Genomic DNA, 20,367 nt, shown 5'->3' with positions numbered 1-20,367 from the left:
ACATACTTGTTAAAATGTTGACAAGGATACCGTTTGTGATGGAAAAAAACAAACAAACAAACAAACAAAAATTACTCAATCCAATAGCATTGACAAAGGAACAAATATCCACTTGAATTTCCAAATCTCCTCCTTAGTATTGAGGGCTCAGATTCTGAAGATTAACTTTTATATTTTCTAAGGTTGAGAATATAAGCGAACTCCAAAACAGATGAATATGACTCAGGCATTGTAAAGAAGTAAAGAAATTCATTAATTTGAAATTTAAAGCATAAAAATTAAGTTCCTCTAACTTCCTTTACTGACCCTTCCCAATTTATGAATACATAGATTTCCATTTTATTTACCTAGAATTACTTACTTTCACTGAAAACATATCATTTCATTACACGTTATTCTAAAAGCTCTAATCCAGGTGCTCAAGACGGAACCAGTTGCTTTTAAGGGTATGAAGATGTGATAGGAAAACATTAGCAGAGGTGACAATATCTAACACATAGAGGGTGCTAATCCAAGGGTGTTTCCCTCTGGCAGGTTCCCCAGGGATTTTTAATCCCAGTGTCCAGCAGCTGCTGCTCATGACCAGAGCTTCTACTAACAAGACGTTCCAGAAAACACTCAGAGCTTCATCCTAATCAGATGCACCAGTTACCAGGCCCACTTACTGTAAGGATTTGGAAAGCAGAAGTCGTGCCGTTTAGTAGAAAGACAGCTGAGTTGAACAATTCTCCTCTGAATAAACCTTCCACTCTGTCCCACAGGTTTTGGTGTGAGCTCTTCTTTTTCTTTGCTTTCAGCATCCTTGGTTACTTCTTCTTTTAATTTTGTCCCTGCTCCAAGGTTTATCTGGAAATTCATTTCTTCATCTCAAAAAAGTTAACATTTTTCATTTTTCTATTTTACATTAATCAGACTATAATCAGAGAAATGCCTAAAAAAACTCTACTTTTTAAAAAAAATAAATCTGTCACATTCTGAGGGGATTGTTGAACTCACTCTTCTGTTTATTTTATCAAGTTCCTTTTGCAATGGCTTTTGTTTAATTTACTTAGCTTCAGTCTTTTTGGTGAGAATGATTTATGACTTACAGCTCTCCATAAGCTCTGTTTTTTTAGCATAATTCCAGAAAATCATTCATTTCTTCTTCTTCCTGTGTGGTGCAACCTGCAGTTTTTTTCCCCTCAAATCCATTCTCCTCTCTTTCCCTCCTTTACTCTACCTCAGCATAAAATCTGTGTTGTTCAGACTTTTTTGCAGCTGAATGTCACTATGAACTAAGTTCTGGTCAGTGAAATATAAGTATAAATGTCATGTGGCATCTTCTAGGAATATCTCTAAGACGGCATGCAAGTTCTAGCTCTCCCAGCTGTCTTGACTCCCAATTCCTTTCTTGCTGGAATTGTCGATCCCCTGAGAGTCAACCATATCCTTCACTTGGTCTCTACACCGTGCACCTTCCTTAGTAAGATCCTCTTGGCTGGTACAACAGTTCTCAATTCCCAGCTACCTTTTACGAACTCTATCAAACAAGCAAAATATTTTCAGATTTTTGGAAAACAGTATTTCAATAGACCATAGGGCTATTTCTACTCAACTGTGGCTGAAATATGTTGGAGAATATCATTTTGCACAGCTGGATCCTTTCAGAGTTCCAGACAGAAAACTGACACAGTTTCCCTTTGTATTGGACAGCTAACTATCTTATGTTTTTTTATCTTCAGCATTAGTAGCTCAGGGTTTTGAGCCAGAATTCATGATAAAAACTACCCTGAAACCTCAAGCTCTGCTCTTGACATGCAAATTTTCAAAAGAGAAAATGATCAAGTGCTTGGCTCTTTCAATTCAAAAGTGCTATCATTTTTAGAATATCTTCTCTTAAGCCTTTGTAAGTCTATTTCAAAATGCAAAGTCAAGAATTTGAATTTTTGGTCTCATTGGATTCTTTTGCAATCTCCGTTGTCCTGAAGATTCATTTCTCCAGGATTCATAATTCAATAGGTTCATCCCCAGAATTTATGGCAAGAGAATTCCGGGGGGGGGGACTTAATTTTAAAGAAGGAAAATATGTCAGGTGTTATTTGAAACTATTACCCCACCACATATAGATTGGAGATTCTAGTAATAACAATAGCATGAAGGCCAGACTTGGTGTCAGAAGGAATTCCTTGGCATTCACACACACACCTAAGCCTCATTTATCTCATCAGAAAAAAGTGGGAAGATAATAACCACTTGCCAAAGTTTTATGTCATTTTGAAATAAGATAGAATATATGTCAGGTAAACAGCACACATAATAGAAGTTCTAGAACAGTGTTTATTGGGGGAAAAAAAAAAGACTCACAAAGACAAGAGAAGGAGCAGGTGTGCAGTTTCCCTGGGGACAGCCCATGCCCCCACATTCTGGGGCACCACAGAGCAATCTAGCAGGGCCAGTTTCAGACCCTGAGAAAGAGATCCGTGTTGAGCCATGGAGACTTTAAGCTGCATTACTGGCAAGCACCAGCACAGGGGCTGGGCTCCAAACTACGGGATTATAGCAATAGAAAACGGAACCTGTGGCCTCTGGTCCTGACCGGTCACCTCAGCACTCCTCCAAAACTGATGGACTTGATCACCAGGCTGGAGCTCTACAGGAAGCCGACTCCCTCTCCGGGAGACTGGCCCACAGAGTATCAGCTGTCCCTCCCTCTCAGTCTAGGAAACCCACAGGCTCCGTGGCTGGCACATGGTTGGTATAAACGTAGGATGAATGTGTGTGGTCGTTGAGGCAATGTGTCTAGTCCCTTCAAAATGCAGAACGTGTGCTTGTTCTCAGATTAAATAATGGATTCCACAGGTGTTTACTGAATGTCCACTCTGCCAGGGTCTCTTCTAGGCACCTGAGATACACCTGTTAACAAAATGCTCGAAGGTATCAGAGTCCATGGAGATTCCATTCTAACAAGCATTAAGCATAATAAGTAAATTGCATAGTCTATTAGAAGATAAGTCCGTAGAGATGAGAATCTAGCAACACGAAGGGGACAGAGAGTGCTGGGTGGGGCCATGGGAAAGGGGTTCCCCTTGCAATTTTAGAGGAAGTAGGTAGTCTCACTGAGAGGAGAACATTTGAGCCAACACTTGAAGAAGATGAAGGAGTGAACCTTGATGATATCTGGGGCAAGAGCTTTTCAGGCAGAGGACAGAGTCCAGTCCTAAGTTAGGAAATGCCCAGCATGTCCAAGGACTGGGTGAAATGAAGAGCCACAGGAGGGTTTTGGGAAAGGAATGATATGATCTGACTTCCATTTAAAAGTCTCATTCTGGCTGCTGTGTTGAGAATAGACTATGGGTGGTCAAGACGAAAGCAGAGATTGCTGTGTTAACATCAGAGCCCAAAAGTTGTCCAAAAGGTACAAGCATCCAGTTAAGAAGATTAATAAGTTTTGAGGATGTAATGTACAGCATGGTGACTATCAATACAAAATTTAAATAAAATTTTATAAAATTAGAACCAATGATGTCAGATGTTCCTCTGAGCTTAGAGCTTTTTCTTCCACAAGAAAAGCCTGTTCAGGAACGGCTGTTGTCTTGACTCTACTGATGGAGAGATGGAGACACATTGGATCGCTTTGCTGGAAATCCTCTGACTGCAGATGATCTGTGAGTTTGGGGGAACATGATAGACAGGAGTCCTGATTTCAGACACATGAAAGTTTGTTGTGAAGGAATCTTCCTCAAAATAAATGCTAGAGCTTTCTTCTGTTGCATAAGACTCCCTACTCAAAGTTGGGCATGTCAAGGACTTTAGAAAATGGCCCTGCAGTGATGAGGATAGTGTGAAACTTAGAGCAGGAGGGAAATGAAAATCCAACATGCTTCAGTGACTAACTGTGTGATAAGGATCTCTGCCATCTTGTTATTCTGAACTGGGTTGAGCGATCAACAAATGGAGAAGAATGCTCAGTCTTTGAGCTTCCAGGAAATACAGGTCTTTGCAGGGCCCAGTGCAAAATGAAAATGTAGGACTTCTTCAAATCTTATTAAGAATTTCAAGATGGCAACAGCAGAGCATTAAACTAAGCATGGGGACTTCTGAGCTTGTGGTCCTATGAGACTGCACAGAATTTACTCCCAGGAAGCTGGCCCTGGTCTTTAGCTTGAACTGCCATCACTCAAACATATTGTCTGGACATAGATGTCCTGACAGGAGCATGGGAAAGACCTTGAGTTAACTGGACAAGAGTTTACCCGTGGGAAGAAGAGAGTGAGGGCAAATTAACTGTGCTATTTTGTGAGACATATCACCTCTCCACCTACATCCCAGCTGGTGAGATGCCCTGTTCTCTTGGCATCTGAAGACTGAATATAAACCCTTTAATGGTGATCCCATCAGTGACAGAGTCCCAGGTACCAAGAAAGACCTAGCTGCAGAGAAAAACAAATATATAAAGAAATTATTAGCCAAACCAAATAAAAGGCTGGGTTTTTACCATGAGCTCTTTTACAACTTCAGAATGAGAAGCATTCATTGCCTTTTCACAGTTGCTATCTACACAGGTGTTGGAAGGGGTCACCCAGAGAACATGACTGCTGGTTGACCAGCGAACTGGACCCCGGAGTAATTGAGGTTCCTCACCCCCTCCCCTGACCTTAGAATGTATGTTCTATCCACCATTCCACACTAGGAGCCATTTTTAAGGTCACAGCCTTGAGAGACCTATGTGGTGTTGAGACCATCTAGATGTGACTAAACCCAGTCAAGACCTCCATATAAACTTACAAGACTCTAGCGGGTGGGTGCAGAGATCTACCTGCCTCACAGCTGCCCAGGACAAACTTTATAAGTAAGTCTCCTTGCTTATTAAAACTGCCACCTACCAATCTGGAATGGTCCACCTCTTTCATTGGCCTCTCCTTTCTTCTTTCCTCTTCCTCTTTGGCAGAATTTCAAATTTGTCTCTCCTGATGGTATTTCCCAATTCTTCGTCATAGGAGAGGCTGTGACATCACCAAAACTCAGTTAGCAAAGCCACCTGGAGGTTTGTGCTGAAAGTCCTAGATACCTTCTCTTCCAAAGCCAGGAGCGAAGGTGTAAAGGAGTAACCCTTAGAAGGGTGTATGTTCTCATTAAACTCCCAGGCTCTGAAATTAAATATTTCATTCACTCATCGATTGATTCGATCATTTATTAAACAAATACTGAACTCCTACTATTTAATAGACTTGTTGGTGTACAAAACCTAGTAGTAAATATCTACTGAATAAGTTATGATTCAGGCAATGGAGACACAGACCTGGTGTTGAATCCCGGCTTCACCACTTTGGAGCAGTGCGTGACCCTGGACAATTTACTTAGCCTCTCTGATCATCAGTTCTGTCATCTGTAAAATGGGGCTGATAACAGAATTAACACTTACTTTTCATTGTCATATGGATTAATTAACGTATACGAAGCCTCTGCTTCAATGCCCAGCACTTAGTACACCTCAGTAAATATTACCTATCATCATCATCATCACCATCATTATTAATTCCTGTTGGTTTAACTAGACACAGAAAGGGCAGTATGTGTCTCACAAACTAGAGTTTCCCTCTCTTCTAGTCACTAATTCAACACGAATTATGAGAAATGTTCAAAGCTCACTCCCTAGCCCAAGGCAGGGTCCACTCTGTTTTATTTTGTCGTTGTTTCTTTCTCCAGTGCAAGTGTCTGTGTGTCCTGGCATATCTAAGATAAGAAAGATTCCCGCAAGAAATCACAGTACTTGTGTGGACCACGAAGGACGCAGGAGGTTTAGTGATCTGGGAGTTTCCACATCTGAAGAAGGAAACACTACTAAAAAGCACAGGTTCCCAAGGCCAGAAAGGAGGATGTGCCAGCCCTGGTGCACACCGGCAGCCTCAGCCCTCACATATGTCATGTGGTCCTTCCGGGGCAGAGCAGCAGACTAAAGGAGAAGCTGAGTACAGGGCTGAGGGCCCAGGGAGGGCTGGCTGGGAGCAGTTTCTTTCTCCTCTAGGGACAGAGCCCTGTAGCGCGGGGGCATTTCTGGGAAGATGGACAAACTTCATGATGTGCTGTCCCAGGGTTAAGAAGAATTGTGAGACTGTCTCTTGGAAAGTGGAAAAGGAAAAATTCATCAAAACCCTGCCCATTACCAGGCAGGGAGCAAATTGTTCCCTAATAGCTCATTGATTGAATCTACAACCCCAGTAATTCAGTAAAGGAATGTTCTTTGCCATCAGTTATCTTAAAATACCTACCATGGGGTTGTCTGATAATACCCGTACAATTAAAATGTCTTATATAAATCAATAATAAAAATATTAATATCCCTGGAGGAAAAATGAACAATTTACAAAAAGAAATACCAATGGCCAGTCAATTTATAAAGAGGAATACAAGTTCTTAAGCAATCAAAGAAACATAAAAAATAACAATGTGATTCATTTTTCTACTATTAAAATGGTGAATGTCTCTCACACACACACACACACACACACTCACATGATCTTGGAATTCCTTCTTATTCCTTCTCTGTTTTTCCAAGGACTTCTCCAAGCCCCTTCCTAAAGGGCACCACTAGTTTTTTGTTTGTTTGTTTGTTTGGATTTATTTTTTGAAGGAGGGTGTAATTAGGTTTATTTATTTATTTTTAATGGCAGCGCTGGGGATTGAACCCCAGGACCTCGTACATGCTAGGCGTGCGCTCCACCACTGAGCTATCCCCTCCCCCTAGCCTTTTTTTTAAATGAGCACATCTGTGTACCAATAAAACTTTATTTACAAAAACATGTGTTGGGCTGGATTTGGCCCAAGGGCCATAGTTTGCTGACCCCTGCTACATACAAGTATGTAGTGATATCATTGAGCTCTTACTATTATGTGTCATGCTAAGCACTTAAACTTCATTTAACCTTCACAACAACCCTAGTTACATTTTATTTTTACCCTCACTTTACAGATGAGAAAACTGAAGCACAGAGAGTTTAAGGAAATTGATTGCCCAAGGTCTGACACCCAGTAAGAGCTTGAGACAGAATTAGAACCCAGCCAGGCTGGCTCCAGAGTCCAAACTCAAATGATACCACAGGTCTTGAGCCACTCATTATGCAACCAGAAATAAAGACTGAAAATATTCAACCCTCAAGTCCAACCACATCTTGTCTAAGTGCAAGCTTATGTACTTGAAGAGCAAAGAAACTGGACAGCATGATGCCAGGGCTGAGGAAGAAAGGGAGGGGAGAAAAGAAGCAATCAAGAAAGCCCGAACAATGTTGAGAGTACAAAATTCCACATTGCAGGAAGGATGACTTCAAAGAAATTGCACCATCACCATTGACCAAATCTTCAGGTCCAGGTGAAAAAGGGATAAATATACCACTGGCATTAACTTCTCTTAGAAACGGGAGCCAAAATACAACTTGCTTCAACACCATTCTCAACAGAAAGTTTTGAGATGTGAAATATAACAGAAGCAATCAAACAATAGACAGTTTTGAGAAGCTATTGTTTCTGTACTATAATGTTACATTTTTAAAATACAAATGCTAAGACCTTTCAAAATACCATGAAAATAATCATTAAATTTTGGATACAATTTCTGATTTATTCTGGGATTATCGAAGTTAATTCTATTTTGTCGACATTCAGATTCAGCTTCAGCTTTGGCCAAATATTGACCTTAACACCTCAACATTGGGCACTTAATCAAATTGTGTTTCCAATTATTTTAAAGAAATAATTTATGTATGCATACATTCATTCATAAAAACTTGAAGAAGTGGAAACAGCTATCTAAAATGCTGCCCTGGTTGTGACGTCTAAGTTCTAGAGGGAGTTACTCTCCCTTGGAACAGTGTGTCCTAGAGACAGCAGACTGATTAGCAAGTGGCAACTCCCTTTTGCACAAAAGGACCAGCTTACATCCAATGTGTCCCATAAGAATGAGGACAGTAGTGAGGACACAGGGCAGATGTTGAGATGCAGAGGACAATTTTTTAATCTGTTCATTAACTTGTCACATGGGGGCGCTGTTTGCCAACATAGTCATAATTTATGCATGTGTTTTGAGCACAACTGTGACCCCTTTGTATCTTCACTTCCACAGTGGTGCCTCCCTCCAGCAGACCAGAGACACTAGCAATGAACTCCCCCTTGGGCTCTCTAATTCTGATTTTCGTGTTTGGTAAGTACATTTTACTTAAATTTATCTTTTATTATTTCAGAAGAGTGAAAACTTTCTCCAAAAGATGCAACTCGGGTCAAACCCAAGAAATAAGCATTTTTTTCTCCTCCAGGAGGAACCAGTGGCAATTCAGTCCAACAGACAAGCCAAGTCACCGTCTCGGAAGGGACATCGGTGACCATGAACTGCACGTACACATCCGCGGGGTACCCTACTCTTTTCTGGTATGTCCAGTATCCCAACAAAGCGCTGCGGTTTCTTCAGGAAGAGACCATGAAAAACAGCAAAAACTTCGGAGCCAGGAATATTAAAGACAAAAGCTCCCCTATCACGATATACCCCGCCCAGATAGCAGACTCAGCCGTGTACTACTGCCTTCTGAGACTCACAGTGCCAAGGGCACGGGGGCAGCTGTACAAAAACCTCAGCGATCCAGGTGCGGGGCGCAGTGAGACTGGGAACCGCACATTTAGGAGGCTTGATCTCTCTCACGTTCTGCTGAGATGTTGCTAAAAGTCAGGAAAAAGCAACAACAGCTATAATTGCCTCTAATTCCAGGGGTGCGAGCGTTCTTTGACTGAAAATGGAGAGAGGGCTCAGATAATGAGCCTGCGCTCCACTCAGTCAGCTGCTCCCTGCCGGTGAGGTGTCCTTGCATGATGTGCAGGAATTAGATGCTAGTGACTTGCACGCCAGTCCTGGCTCTCCTGCTTATCAGTTATGCCAACTTGGCCATGTTAGTCGGTGTCTCAGAGCTTTAGTTGTTTTCATCCGTAGAGTAGAAATAAAAATAATCATGCACTAGACAATGGGGATGAAGCGAGAAAAGATAGGTGAAAAGGAACAGATCAGATCTTGAAGCATCATGGAACTGAATGAACAAGTCCCACCATAGCAGCTCCTAGAATTCCAGTCCCAGGTATCTACCCAAAATACATAAAACTTGTACATGACGTTCATAATACTCAACAAGTGAATACAACCCAAATGGATAAATAAAATGTATTATATCCATTCAATGAAATATTATTCAACCATAAAAAAGAATGAAGTACTGATGTATCACAACGTGGATGAACCTTGAGACATTACGCTGTGTGAAAGAAGCCAGACACTAGGTGCCCAGATTGCGTGTTTTATTTATATAAAATTCCCAGAATAGGAAAATCCACAGTGTCAGAAAACACATGAGTGGTTGCCAGGGGCTTGGAAAGGGAGGAATGGGGAGTGATTGCTTAATAACATGGGGTTTCTTTGGGGGATAATAAAATGTTCTGGAGCTGGATCGTGCTGACACCAGCACAATATTGTGAATGAGCTGAAGGCGACTGAACTGTATACTTTAAAATGATTAAATGGTGAATCTTTTGTAAATTTTACTTCAATAAAAAGAAAAGACCACCAAAAAACTTAAATATGATTGTAGGTTATGAAATGAAAAACTCTAAAACAAATTAAAACTTTACTATTTCATTGTAATGTGGTTCAGGAAGAACATTAAAGATGGAGTCATCGAGTGAAATCCACAGCAGTGCAGGGAAGGTGTGAGATGCACTTAGAAGAGTTCTAACTAAAAATTATAAAATTTTTTCACTCAGTTTCTAACTAAAAATTATAAGAATATGGACCATCTGACACATAGACAAAGAGGAATAATAAAGATAGCATGGGCCTTGAAGGAAAGGATTAAAAAGTGAAAACCCATTAAGAGTGAAAAAAAAAACTTAAAAAAATATAAAGTACAAAATAAAGGGCATCTTAGCACAGTTTAGAGAAAAGAGGAGGGAGGGGGAGGGGAGAAGATTGATTCACATATTAAGGAAAATAGAATAATGTTGACAGATAGAGAAAAGTCAAAGTGTCAACTTCTGGTTTCATTCTCTATTCTGTACCACGCAGAATAATTTTCAAACTGGAAAAGAAAAAAGGAAGAAGTGGAAAACTATGTTAAGGGATATTAAGAGAGGTCTTAGATACTTTCAATATAATCAAGCCGTCTAAACCATGTAAATTAATTTCCAAAATACAAAAAGAATTTGCAGGCATGATTTGAGAGGCATTGGGTAAAATTTTGGGGAATGAAGGGAATCCCAAATCCATAAATACAGAAGAAATGAACTGATACCCAGCAAAGTTTAAGAGCATATTATTAACAGATAAGACGTGTGCTCTTAGAAAATAACGCCGTGATTAGCATGAGCTGGAATGAGTTCTCTGAAGATGTTTTTTTAAGCGAGGCTGCTAAATTCAAGGCACTTTTGTAGATTTAAATCATCTCAAATGTTTGCAAAACATTCAACTGTTTTGTTTTTCACTATATTATTAGGAAAATAATAAAATAATAATACCATGTAATAATACCACGTTGAGTGATATATTTATCACAGGCCCTGTTATATTATTAATAGTAATAATAGTCAAGTGCTCAGTATGTCTGAAGGACTGTTCTAAGTGCATCTAATACATTCATTTATTTATTCTCTACTCCAGACCCATGAAGTAGGTACAATTATTAGCCCCAAGGAAACTGAGGCACAGAGAAATTAACTCCCTTGCCTAAGAACATGGTCATTAAGAGGAGAGTTGGCTGATAAGCAGAGATAGCTTCACCCAAAGCCTGAATTCTTAACCACTGTACTCTGTTAACTCCCAGTGTTATCTGTAATTCTCACCACAAAACCACAGTTTGGTATTGTCATCCCCATTTTACAGGAAACTGAGGACTGGAGTTTTGTGGTAACTTCTCAAAACCCAATCGAGTAAGTGGCAGAGCTAAGACTCAAACGTTAAGTCTACTTGGCTCCAAACCATATTCACTTTTCACTCTGCCCTTCTCTATGCTGCTCCAGCCCGTGGATCTCAACTGAAAGAATGACCTCATGTAATGATTCCATGCAGCGAACTGTCACTCTGGTTGTCTTACCTGAATTTAGCCTTTGTCCTCATCCGTTCACAGTCATCTTAGGGGAATTCATGTAACGTACACAAATGTGCAAACTGCACAATGCTGAGATAGGTATCTAATACTTTAGGACATATTAGAAGGGCTGAAACAGCCACAGTAAAATTTCACGGAGATAACTACATATTTCTGCATGTATTTTTATGAAAATCAACTGTGATACAGTGAACAAGGGGCCCTGGATTTACAGTAGTTTTTTCGTAAACATGATCTGGTTGTATAACCCTCTCAAACTAGCTCGAGGAAAAGGAGAGTGTCTGAAAGGATACAGGCGTATCTTATAAAATATTTGCAAAAAAATACCACTGAGTCTCACAGGAAGAAGAAAACCATCAATTGGCTATTCTTCCTAAACCTGCTTCTCTCCGAATGTATCATCAGTTCTCCTCTTGGGAGACTGGATTCCACTGTAAGCTTGTTAGTTTCTACTCCACAGTAACCTGAGTTAAAACCTACCCAGCTTTCATTTGCCAAGAGATGGCTCTGGTTGGAACCCCACAGGGTTTTATAGCTCTAGTGACAAATATTGTCTAACTACTCATTTTGTACCCCTATTCCAAATTGATAAGCCCAGTATTTTCCCAGATCCAATAAGCTACAGTCAGAGTATCTGACCTACATAACACGTGGCTGTGTGTTGCCACTAGGTGGCAATGTGGGCATTTTATTTAAAAGACAGTAACCGGTTCACCGTGCAGGTAGCACTACATACAGATAGCGTAAATGTGTGCATTTGTGCTGCCTCTGATGGGCTGGGAATCCCACTTGATTTCTAAAGCAAACGTGGGGAACTTATAATAATAATAGACTCCTTTGACCAACTAACATATATTCCAAATCCTACAGCAGAGACCTGCAGAAAGATGGGGAAGCCCCAGCAAGTTTTATTGATTGTTCTGTGGCTTCAGTTAAGCTGTAAGTTGGGGAGTTTCTGGATATGGAACGGGAAGACTAAATGGATTTTTTTCCCAAAATTCTGAGGAGAGGAGATAAGGGACTTCAAGTGACTAATCCAGAGTGCCCTTTAGGAAATGTGGAAAGGGAAGAAATTTGTAGAAATGCTGCACTAATGGTGACATTCTGTATTTGACACTGTCTTTGAGAACAGGGATAAGTGGCGAAAATGAGGTGGAGCAGAGTCCCCCGTACCTGAGTGCCCAGGAGGGAGACTTTGTCACTGTCAACTGCAGCTACTCGGTAGTTATGACCACCTTACAGTGGTTGCAACAGAAGCCTGGCGGAGGCATCGAATCGTTGTTTATACTGAGCCTAGAGATGAAGAAGGAAGGAAGGGTAAGCGCCACAATAAACAGAAAGGAACGTCACGGCTCCCTGCACATCACAGCCGCTCAGCCCAGAGACTCTGCCGTCTACATCTGTGCTGTGGCCACACGGTGCTCCTCGGGCATCTGGAGCCCGCACCCAAACCCTAGGGCTGACAGCCATCATTTCTTCTCATTCTTGTCTTTCCAGACACTTCTGTCCCTCTAATCGAACAGATGATGCAAGTCTTTTAGGTTTTTTGTGTGTAGGATTTCCCCCTCTTTAGAGTTTGGGATTTGCAGATACTAACTACTATATCTAAAATAGATAAACAGCAAAGTCCTACTGCATAGCACAGGGAACTATATTCAATATTTTGTAATCGTCTATGATGGGAAAAAATATGAAAGGGAATGTGTATATGTGCAACTGAATCACTATGCTGTACACCAGAACTAACACAACATTGTGAATCAACTATAGTTCAATAAAAAACACTTCTCCCTATAGACCATCTCTCATTTTTAAAGCACCATCACCAAGTATGTTAACCAGAACAATACATGGTCTATTACATGGAAAGTAGACTCTGGAGCTAAATTTCCAGGGTATAAAAATACTCGTTTCACCTCTTACTAACTGGATGATCTTGGCCAAGTTACTCCTTCTATGTGCCTCAGTTTTTACTCAGCTATGAGGGGGAAAAAAGGAGACAGCGTTAATCATAGCACTGAACTCCTATTTGTGGGATTACATGTGTTACCACATGTAATATGCTTTAAATAGTCCCCAGATAGTATTATAAACATGGTAACTATTATTAGCATTAGGTTTAGATGTACCATGGGTTTGCTAGTACTTAACTGCGGATTAATACCTGAAATCTTTGGAGAAATGAACGGGATGTAAGTAACAAGCACCCAATAATTTTAGCTCCCAAATTTGCCTTTCTCTTTCTGGCTGACTTCACTTAATATTTTATTCTCTAAACCCATTCGTGTTTCTGCAAATGGCATTATTTCATTCTTTTTATGGCTGAGTAATATTCCATTGTATATATGTACCACACCTGCTTTGCCCAAGAACGATTTCTCGATATGTGACCTAAGCAACTGGCTACATCCTGATGTGACTTTCCAATATAGGTAAGATTGGAACAGCCTTGAAGAGAAATCAAGATGTGTGTTTTAGCTCTGCTGAGTTTATGATACCCATTAGAAACCAAAGTAAACATGTCACTGAGAAAATTAGATAAATGGTTTGGAGCTTAATGGAGAGGTCAGGGATGGAGTTCAAACTTCGGGTGTCATTGACAGGTAGATGGTGTTTAAAGCCAGAAGCATGTGAGATTAGTGAAAAGAGGAGAAACTGGGTTGCACTTGGGTTCGAGGACGATATGAAGAAGGGGAGCAGAAAAGGGAATGAGCTCAACCAAAAGGACTGAGCAGAAGTGGCCACAAGGCAGAGGAAACCCAGAAAAGCCCAGAGAGGGGACTGTATAATGGCGAGCGGGGACTGGTCCACTGGGGGGCTGAGTGACATGATAGCAGAGGTGACCAATGGATTTGCAGCAAGAGGGTTCTAGGACGTTGGACAAGAACAGTTTCAGTGAGTGTGTGGGAATGGAAGATGAACTGAAATTGGTTAAGGAGCTAATGGGAAGTAGAAAAATAGAAAAAGAAAAAATAGTTTATTTGAGAATTTTTGTTGGGAAAGGAAGCAGAGAGATAGAACAATAGCTGAGAAACGGGCACAATTCGTTATTCTGTTGGTTGGTTTGTTTTTAAAACAGTAGACACCAGGGGACATTTTCAGAAGAGAAAACTATTTTAAGGGACTGCTTTATTGTTACTATTGATAGAATTTCGTATCTAATTTATACAACTACAGGTATTCAGGGATTAAATCACTAAATAAATGCAAATGTTTCAGTTGCAGAAAAGTGACCTCTGGAGGGTTGCCTAACATTCTTACCTACAATTTAAATGTATTTTTCTACATCAGCCCTGAGGTTTGAGTAACTCAGGTATAAAATTTTTTAGTTGAATTTGCATACGTCCTGGTTACCTACCTTATTAAGACAGTACCTGAGTCTCTTGTAGGGTAACAAACGTATGAAAAACTAAATGATGACCTTGGGAAGACTACTATTGTGTCAGCCAAAGTGAAGTTCTGAGGGGAAAGGAGAAATTGTCAATCATTTTCCAATAAATCTCATGAAATTTCTCTCTTTTTCTAAATAAATTCAAGGTGGCGCTTCAGTATTATATTTACCCTCCTTGAAGTCACTGTCGTTGGAAGGAAAGATCTGTAAAGGAGACGTGAACCAAGTAATCGCTGGCCCCCAGCGTCTGGCACGCGGGTGAGACAAGAACCCCAGAGCCCCAGACTCTACCAGCAGTACAGCCCCATGGAACCACCCCAAAAGGGGCACCACCCATATCAGATTCTGTGTGATGGCAACTTCTAGAATTTTGCAACACAAAAGCCAAGTCGGCCAGACATGGTTTACCCTAAGAATATAGCCCACAATCCTAAAAAAAAGACCCTTACCATCCATAGCACTGGGGTGTGCTCACCAATTATAGCCTGTGTTTTCCTTCCCACTAACTCCTGTCCAGGATTGGATTCACTACTGTTAAATCAGCTTATTTTTTTTAAGTATTATTTCAAAACAGGGCTTTATTATGACTTGAAGTGTGTTTGTGTATGTGTGTGTGAGAGTCAATAAAATCTCATGACAAATTCTCACTCTGTTCTGATTTTTTTTTAGAAAGGTTCAGATCAGAAAACAGATTTTATGAATGAAGTATCTTTGTTTCGTCCCTCTCCTAGAAGTCACAGTGTTTCGTAGAGAGAGATCTGGATATCAGAGGATCTAAAATTTCACTTATAAGATTGTCTTGTCATTATGAAGTTTAGAAATATTGCTGATTGGAAGATACAGAATGGAGAGCATGACTCTTCAATTTGTCTGTTACTCATGAGTCAGAGACTTCATACGTTACACGTACACCCTGACAGTAAGGTCTGCAACATGGAGAAAAATTCTGGATGATCCCTAACAACCTTTTGCAGCCTGAGAGATTGCTTCTATTTGGCCTCAAGTATTGTTAAACACTTGAAAATAAATCAATTAAGGATGAGACCAAGAATTCTGCGGCCACCGTAACTTGGAATGAAACTCAAAGCTCAATTATACAAGCAGTGTTTTTCATTTAGGCAAGAAAGATCACGCAGTTGGTTAAAACATATAGATGGCATGGTTCCCTTAAAAAAAAAGAACAGTCACTTGCTCAAGATCTAAAGTCAGGAGACAGGTAAAAACAAATGAACAAGTGTTGAAACTCCATTTATTTAGACTACACTTCAGATAAATGGGTCCTGTCAGGTAGCAAATAAAAGCATCTCCCAAAGAGGTTTAGGATATTGGAAAAAAGTCACAGGACACTATTTCGTACAGGCATCCTGGAGATCTCAGACATTTTCTGCCATTAGGGAGGGCAATATATATTTTCTTAGTGATAACTTCCTTCCTGTGTGAAAACCTTATTAACCAAACTGATCTACCCCAGAGGGAGCACATGGATCAGTGAGGAAGGAAAGGACCTCACTGATCCACGGATCAGTGAGTCAGTCAAGGCCAGAAGGACCAGCAGGTAGACCCTCCCAGCCATCAGTCCTAAGAACTGTATGACTCGAGGTGTCCCTGGTTCTCCCTTGGTTGCTCTGAACTCAGTTGTGACAGTATGACAACTTTATGTTTCAAAGGATTGGAAGCTGGAGGACTTAGAGGTTAAAGCCCGCTGACTGTGGCTCCATCCACAGGTGCAGACTGGCCAATGGGAACAAGGCTGGATGCTCAGCTCCAAAGGTCTCCTGCCTCGCATCCCACTTGGAGAGACCGTACAGTTTCTAGGGGCCATGTTATCTTCTCGCTTCCAGGAACTGTTTTAGCTATTTATCTTATTCTGCCCTAGCACACGCATTGACACTCATTGACTCTCCACTTCCTTTTCAAACTCGCCCGGTCTTCCTGAGCCCTGAAACATGGCTCTCTTCTCCAATTAAAAGGGCACGACTCATCTTCTAAACCCCATTTCCACGCCAAGGACAGACACTCATCAGTCATTCAGCAGTCGTTTTCATTTCATTTGTTTTAATCTTCCACCATTTCAACTCTCGATAAAAATGTGTAAATCTCTTCAGTGAAGTCTTAAGGTCATGAATCTTACATGGATTTCTGCTGATGAAGAGGCAATTTTACAGCAAATTGTTCAGACTCAAGGTGATAGGGCACAGAGCTAGCTACGGGTTCCAAGAGGATGACTTTCAAAATAGGATCCCAATAACTTTTTCTCTCTCCTTTCTCTTTCTTCTTGTCTCCCTTTCCTTCTCCTCTTTGTCCTTGAGGCTCAACAGAGTTCCCCAAAAGCCTAACAACCTCTGCTACCCTCAGACATGATTCTATTTCCAAAGCCTTACATTACAACCCTTTCAGGTCAGTTCTAATTTCAAGCCCCCATTTCCTGATGAGGAACAATTCCATGAGGTACAAATGAACTTTTAGAACTCTTTCATTTCCTTGACAGTTGAAATGATAGAAAGCAGAAGCAGTAAGATTTAGCCAACCATGGCCTCGTGGAGAGAGAATCCTGGCTCAGGATGGAATTGAAGATGAAGACGAAGCTGTCACTTTGTGGGTTTTTTTTTTTTTTTTCTGGGTCAAAAGTGGTTCTTAGCTCCAAGCTGTAGGAAAATAAGTAAGAGCTAGGACCCATGATTTGGGGCCCAATAGGAATAACTACTTTGGAAGGGGGAAAAGACCACAAGTGTCAAGCAGCTTATGTCAGCTGCCTCTTGTGCATCAGTTCACAGCCCATCGGTCCCACTTTTTATGTAGTCACTCTTGTGACAATCAGGTTTCTGCAGGCTTCTTCCAGCTTGATGCACGTGGAACCTGTCAGTGCCTCACCTCAGCAGGCCGGACAGGTGCATCTCATGTTCTGAACTGGGGCCTCTCTGACACCAAGGTGTGGGACACCTGGGGAACATGCTGGGCACTCTTATCACACAGCCCAGAAGCGCAGGGGAATGAGCACCCTTGGGACCACGTTTGAGCAATGGGGGAAGAACAATGAGTAAGTGGTTTCACCTTTACCAACTCCTACCCCCCACAGATGAGAAAGTCTGAGACGCATTCCTTATGACTCCTCAGAAAGTCCCAGCAGGTCTGTGTAGCTTCCCAGTGACAACTGACTACAGGCTCCCTATTGGTGACACGTGTTCCTAGTTTCCTGTTATTTAGTCCTGGACACACCTAAGTCACCTGACTGAAAGGAAGTGGAGTGCTGAGGCCAGAGCGTCAGAGTGGAATACAGAGAGACAGAGGGAAGACACGGGAGATGCTGAACCCCACAGAGAGGGAAAGCAGAACAGCTATTCTTGTGAGAAATATCTGTCTAAGGATCCATTGGCCCTTTCTGAAAGTCAAAACATTTTTCCAATAAACCCACAAGTAAAAATAAAAGCACAAACGTGAATAAAAGTTTCCTCACAGAGAAATGCAAATCAGTACAATGAGGTATCACCTGACACCAGTTGGATGGCCATCATTAAAAAGTCCAGAAACTTTAAAAGCTGGAGAAGGTGTGGAGAAAAGGGAACCCTCCTACACTGTTGGTAGGAATGTAACTTGGTGCAGTTATTATGGAAAACAGTATGGAGATTCCTTAGAAAACTAAAAATAGACTTACCCTATGATCCAGAATCCCATTCCTGGGCATATATCCAGAGGGAACTCTAATTCAAAAAGATACATGAACTCCAATGTTTACAGAGGCACTATTTTTAATAGCCAAGACATGGAAGCAAACTAAACGTCCATCAACAGATGACTGAATAAAGAAGTTGTGAGATAGATAGCTAGAATGGAGTATTACTCAGCCATAAAAAAGAATGAAATACTGCCATTTACAGCCATGGATGGACCTAGAGATTATCATATTAAGTGAAGTAAGTCAGAGAAGGACAATATCACATAACATCATTTATATGTGGAATCTAAAATATGACACAAATGAACTTATTTACAAAACAGAAAATGACTCACAGACATAGAAAACAAACTTATGGTTACCAAAGGGGAAGAGGGAGGGATAAATTAGGAGTTTGGGATTAACATATACACACTACTATATATAAAACTGATAAACAACAAGGACCTACTATATAGCACAGGGAACTAGAGTCAATAGCTTATAATAACCTGTACTGAAAAATATGAAAAAGAACATGTATGTATATATATGTATACATACATGTGTATATATTTATATACATATACATATTCCTTAATCCTTTCATTAATAATTTCACACATTTCATTTTTTCTGACTCTTGTCACTAATGCATTTTCGCCATATTCAAACAAAAAAAATCACTTCATGTAAATATTAAGGAAACAACTCTGTCTGATTGAGATAAATAGTAAAGACAGAAAAATAAATGTCACCCATTTAAGGCATTGGCAAACAGTTGCTAGTAAACTTAGTTTTTTTTTCCAATATCAATAATACAATGTGCTTTAAAAACTAGTTTTTATTTCTCACCCTTGAATTCATTTACACATGACGTCAAGTTAAGATAAATTCAAAGCATGCTGATGTTTGTTGTAAGAAAGTGCGCTTTGTATGATGTAAAGCTCTTATGCCTAAATTAACCTTGAACCTCAGGTTTATTGTTTTTAATGATTTAGCTTATTGCACTATCTATTGTGACATCATTAAATTGTTAAATAGTTTCCATATTTCCTCTCATTCTTTGTTTTCTTAGATTGAAGATTTCTAATTCTTTGGAATCTTCCTGTTATCCCTATAATCATCTCGGTTGTTATATCTCTCTGGGCATTCATTTTTTACTTTAAAGAACAACCGTCATTAATGGCTTCTAGAAAGGATTCAAACATGATCTCCACACTGTCAGTTCCACATGCTGTGAATCCTGCCTTCCAAGGTAGAAATTTATTTAAACAGCTCTAGCTCCCCGGCTCCTTTGCAGCCAGGGTGCGGACCTGAGTCTTTAGTTGGGACATAAGCCACGTGAAGCGTGGTCTAGGCAGGGACATCCCTTTTCTTGTCGGGGGGCAGTAGAGGCTGTCTGGTTCTGGGGTTGGTAGCAATAGCATCTTCCTCATTGTTCCAGGAGCAGTGACTTCCTGGGTGGGCCAGTTTGGCTGCATATTCTGTGGCTGGTGGTGACACTGGGGGCAGCGTCCTGTCCAGGACATTCAGCACCACCATCATGCCATCTTGTGACTGGGACAGGGACGGAGACCTCCTATACCCATACAACTATCTGGTCATCGCTCTTAGAAGGCAGGCCCAGTGTCTGCTTCTCCAGCCTGCCTAATGGCCTAATGATTCTGGGAGTTATCTGATATCCCTTCCAAAACCCCTATTTGCTTAGACTAAATAAAGCTGATTACTCATTCTTTCTTGTCATGTATCACACAGACATTTCACAGCCTTTACTCTGAAGCCCACCAGGGGTTTTAATTCCAATATACTTTAAGCTCGGTCTTAGAGCTGCTTAATCTTTTCAGAGCACATTTGGCTCATCTTAACATGGAACATTTGTGATGTTTTACAATGATTTCCGGTTCCTTTGCCTGGCAAATCCGCAACAATGAAAAAGAACAAAGCCGATGTTGATGACTGACCCAAGACATAAGGAATGAAAACACAGTGGGTCTCATAAGCCAGATTCCAAAAGTAGAACCTCCTGAAAGATTTTCAAAAAGCTTTCAATTGCCACGGATATGGGAATGAGATAAACTGAAAACTTGCCAAAGGCTTTTCCTCTTGCAGTGTTTTCACAACTTCACAAAATAGCTTTGCCAGATTTCTTTCTGACCACAGAGCAAGTTAGGATCTGAGATACAAAGGGCCTTTGAATTTCAAATTCAGTT

General features: G+C 40.6%; 1 protein-coding gene and 1 gene segment (V, D, J or C); both read left to right on the top strand.

The window, feature by feature from the left end:
• The window catches only part of LOC105068757 (M1-specific T cell receptor alpha chain), a 493,537-nt gene that overhangs the window by 243,729 nt on the left and 229,441 nt on the right, over window positions 1–20,367 (top strand). The window lies entirely within an intron of this gene.
• On the top strand, window positions 11,860–12,626 carry LOC141577840 (T cell receptor alpha variable 41-like). The segment is given in 2 exon segments: window positions 11,860–12,054; window positions 12,239–12,626. Coding segments are annotated over 2 exon segments (444 nt in total).

The sequence above is a fragment of the Camelus bactrianus genome, chromosome 6, assembly GCF_048773025.1.
Source record: "Camelus bactrianus isolate YW-2024 breed Bactrian camel chromosome 6, ASM4877302v1, whole genome shotgun sequence".
Classification (NCBI taxonomy): domain Eukaryota; kingdom Metazoa; phylum Chordata; class Mammalia; order Artiodactyla; family Camelidae; genus Camelus; species Camelus bactrianus.
This window is presented reverse-complemented; position numbering and strand designations above follow the sequence as displayed.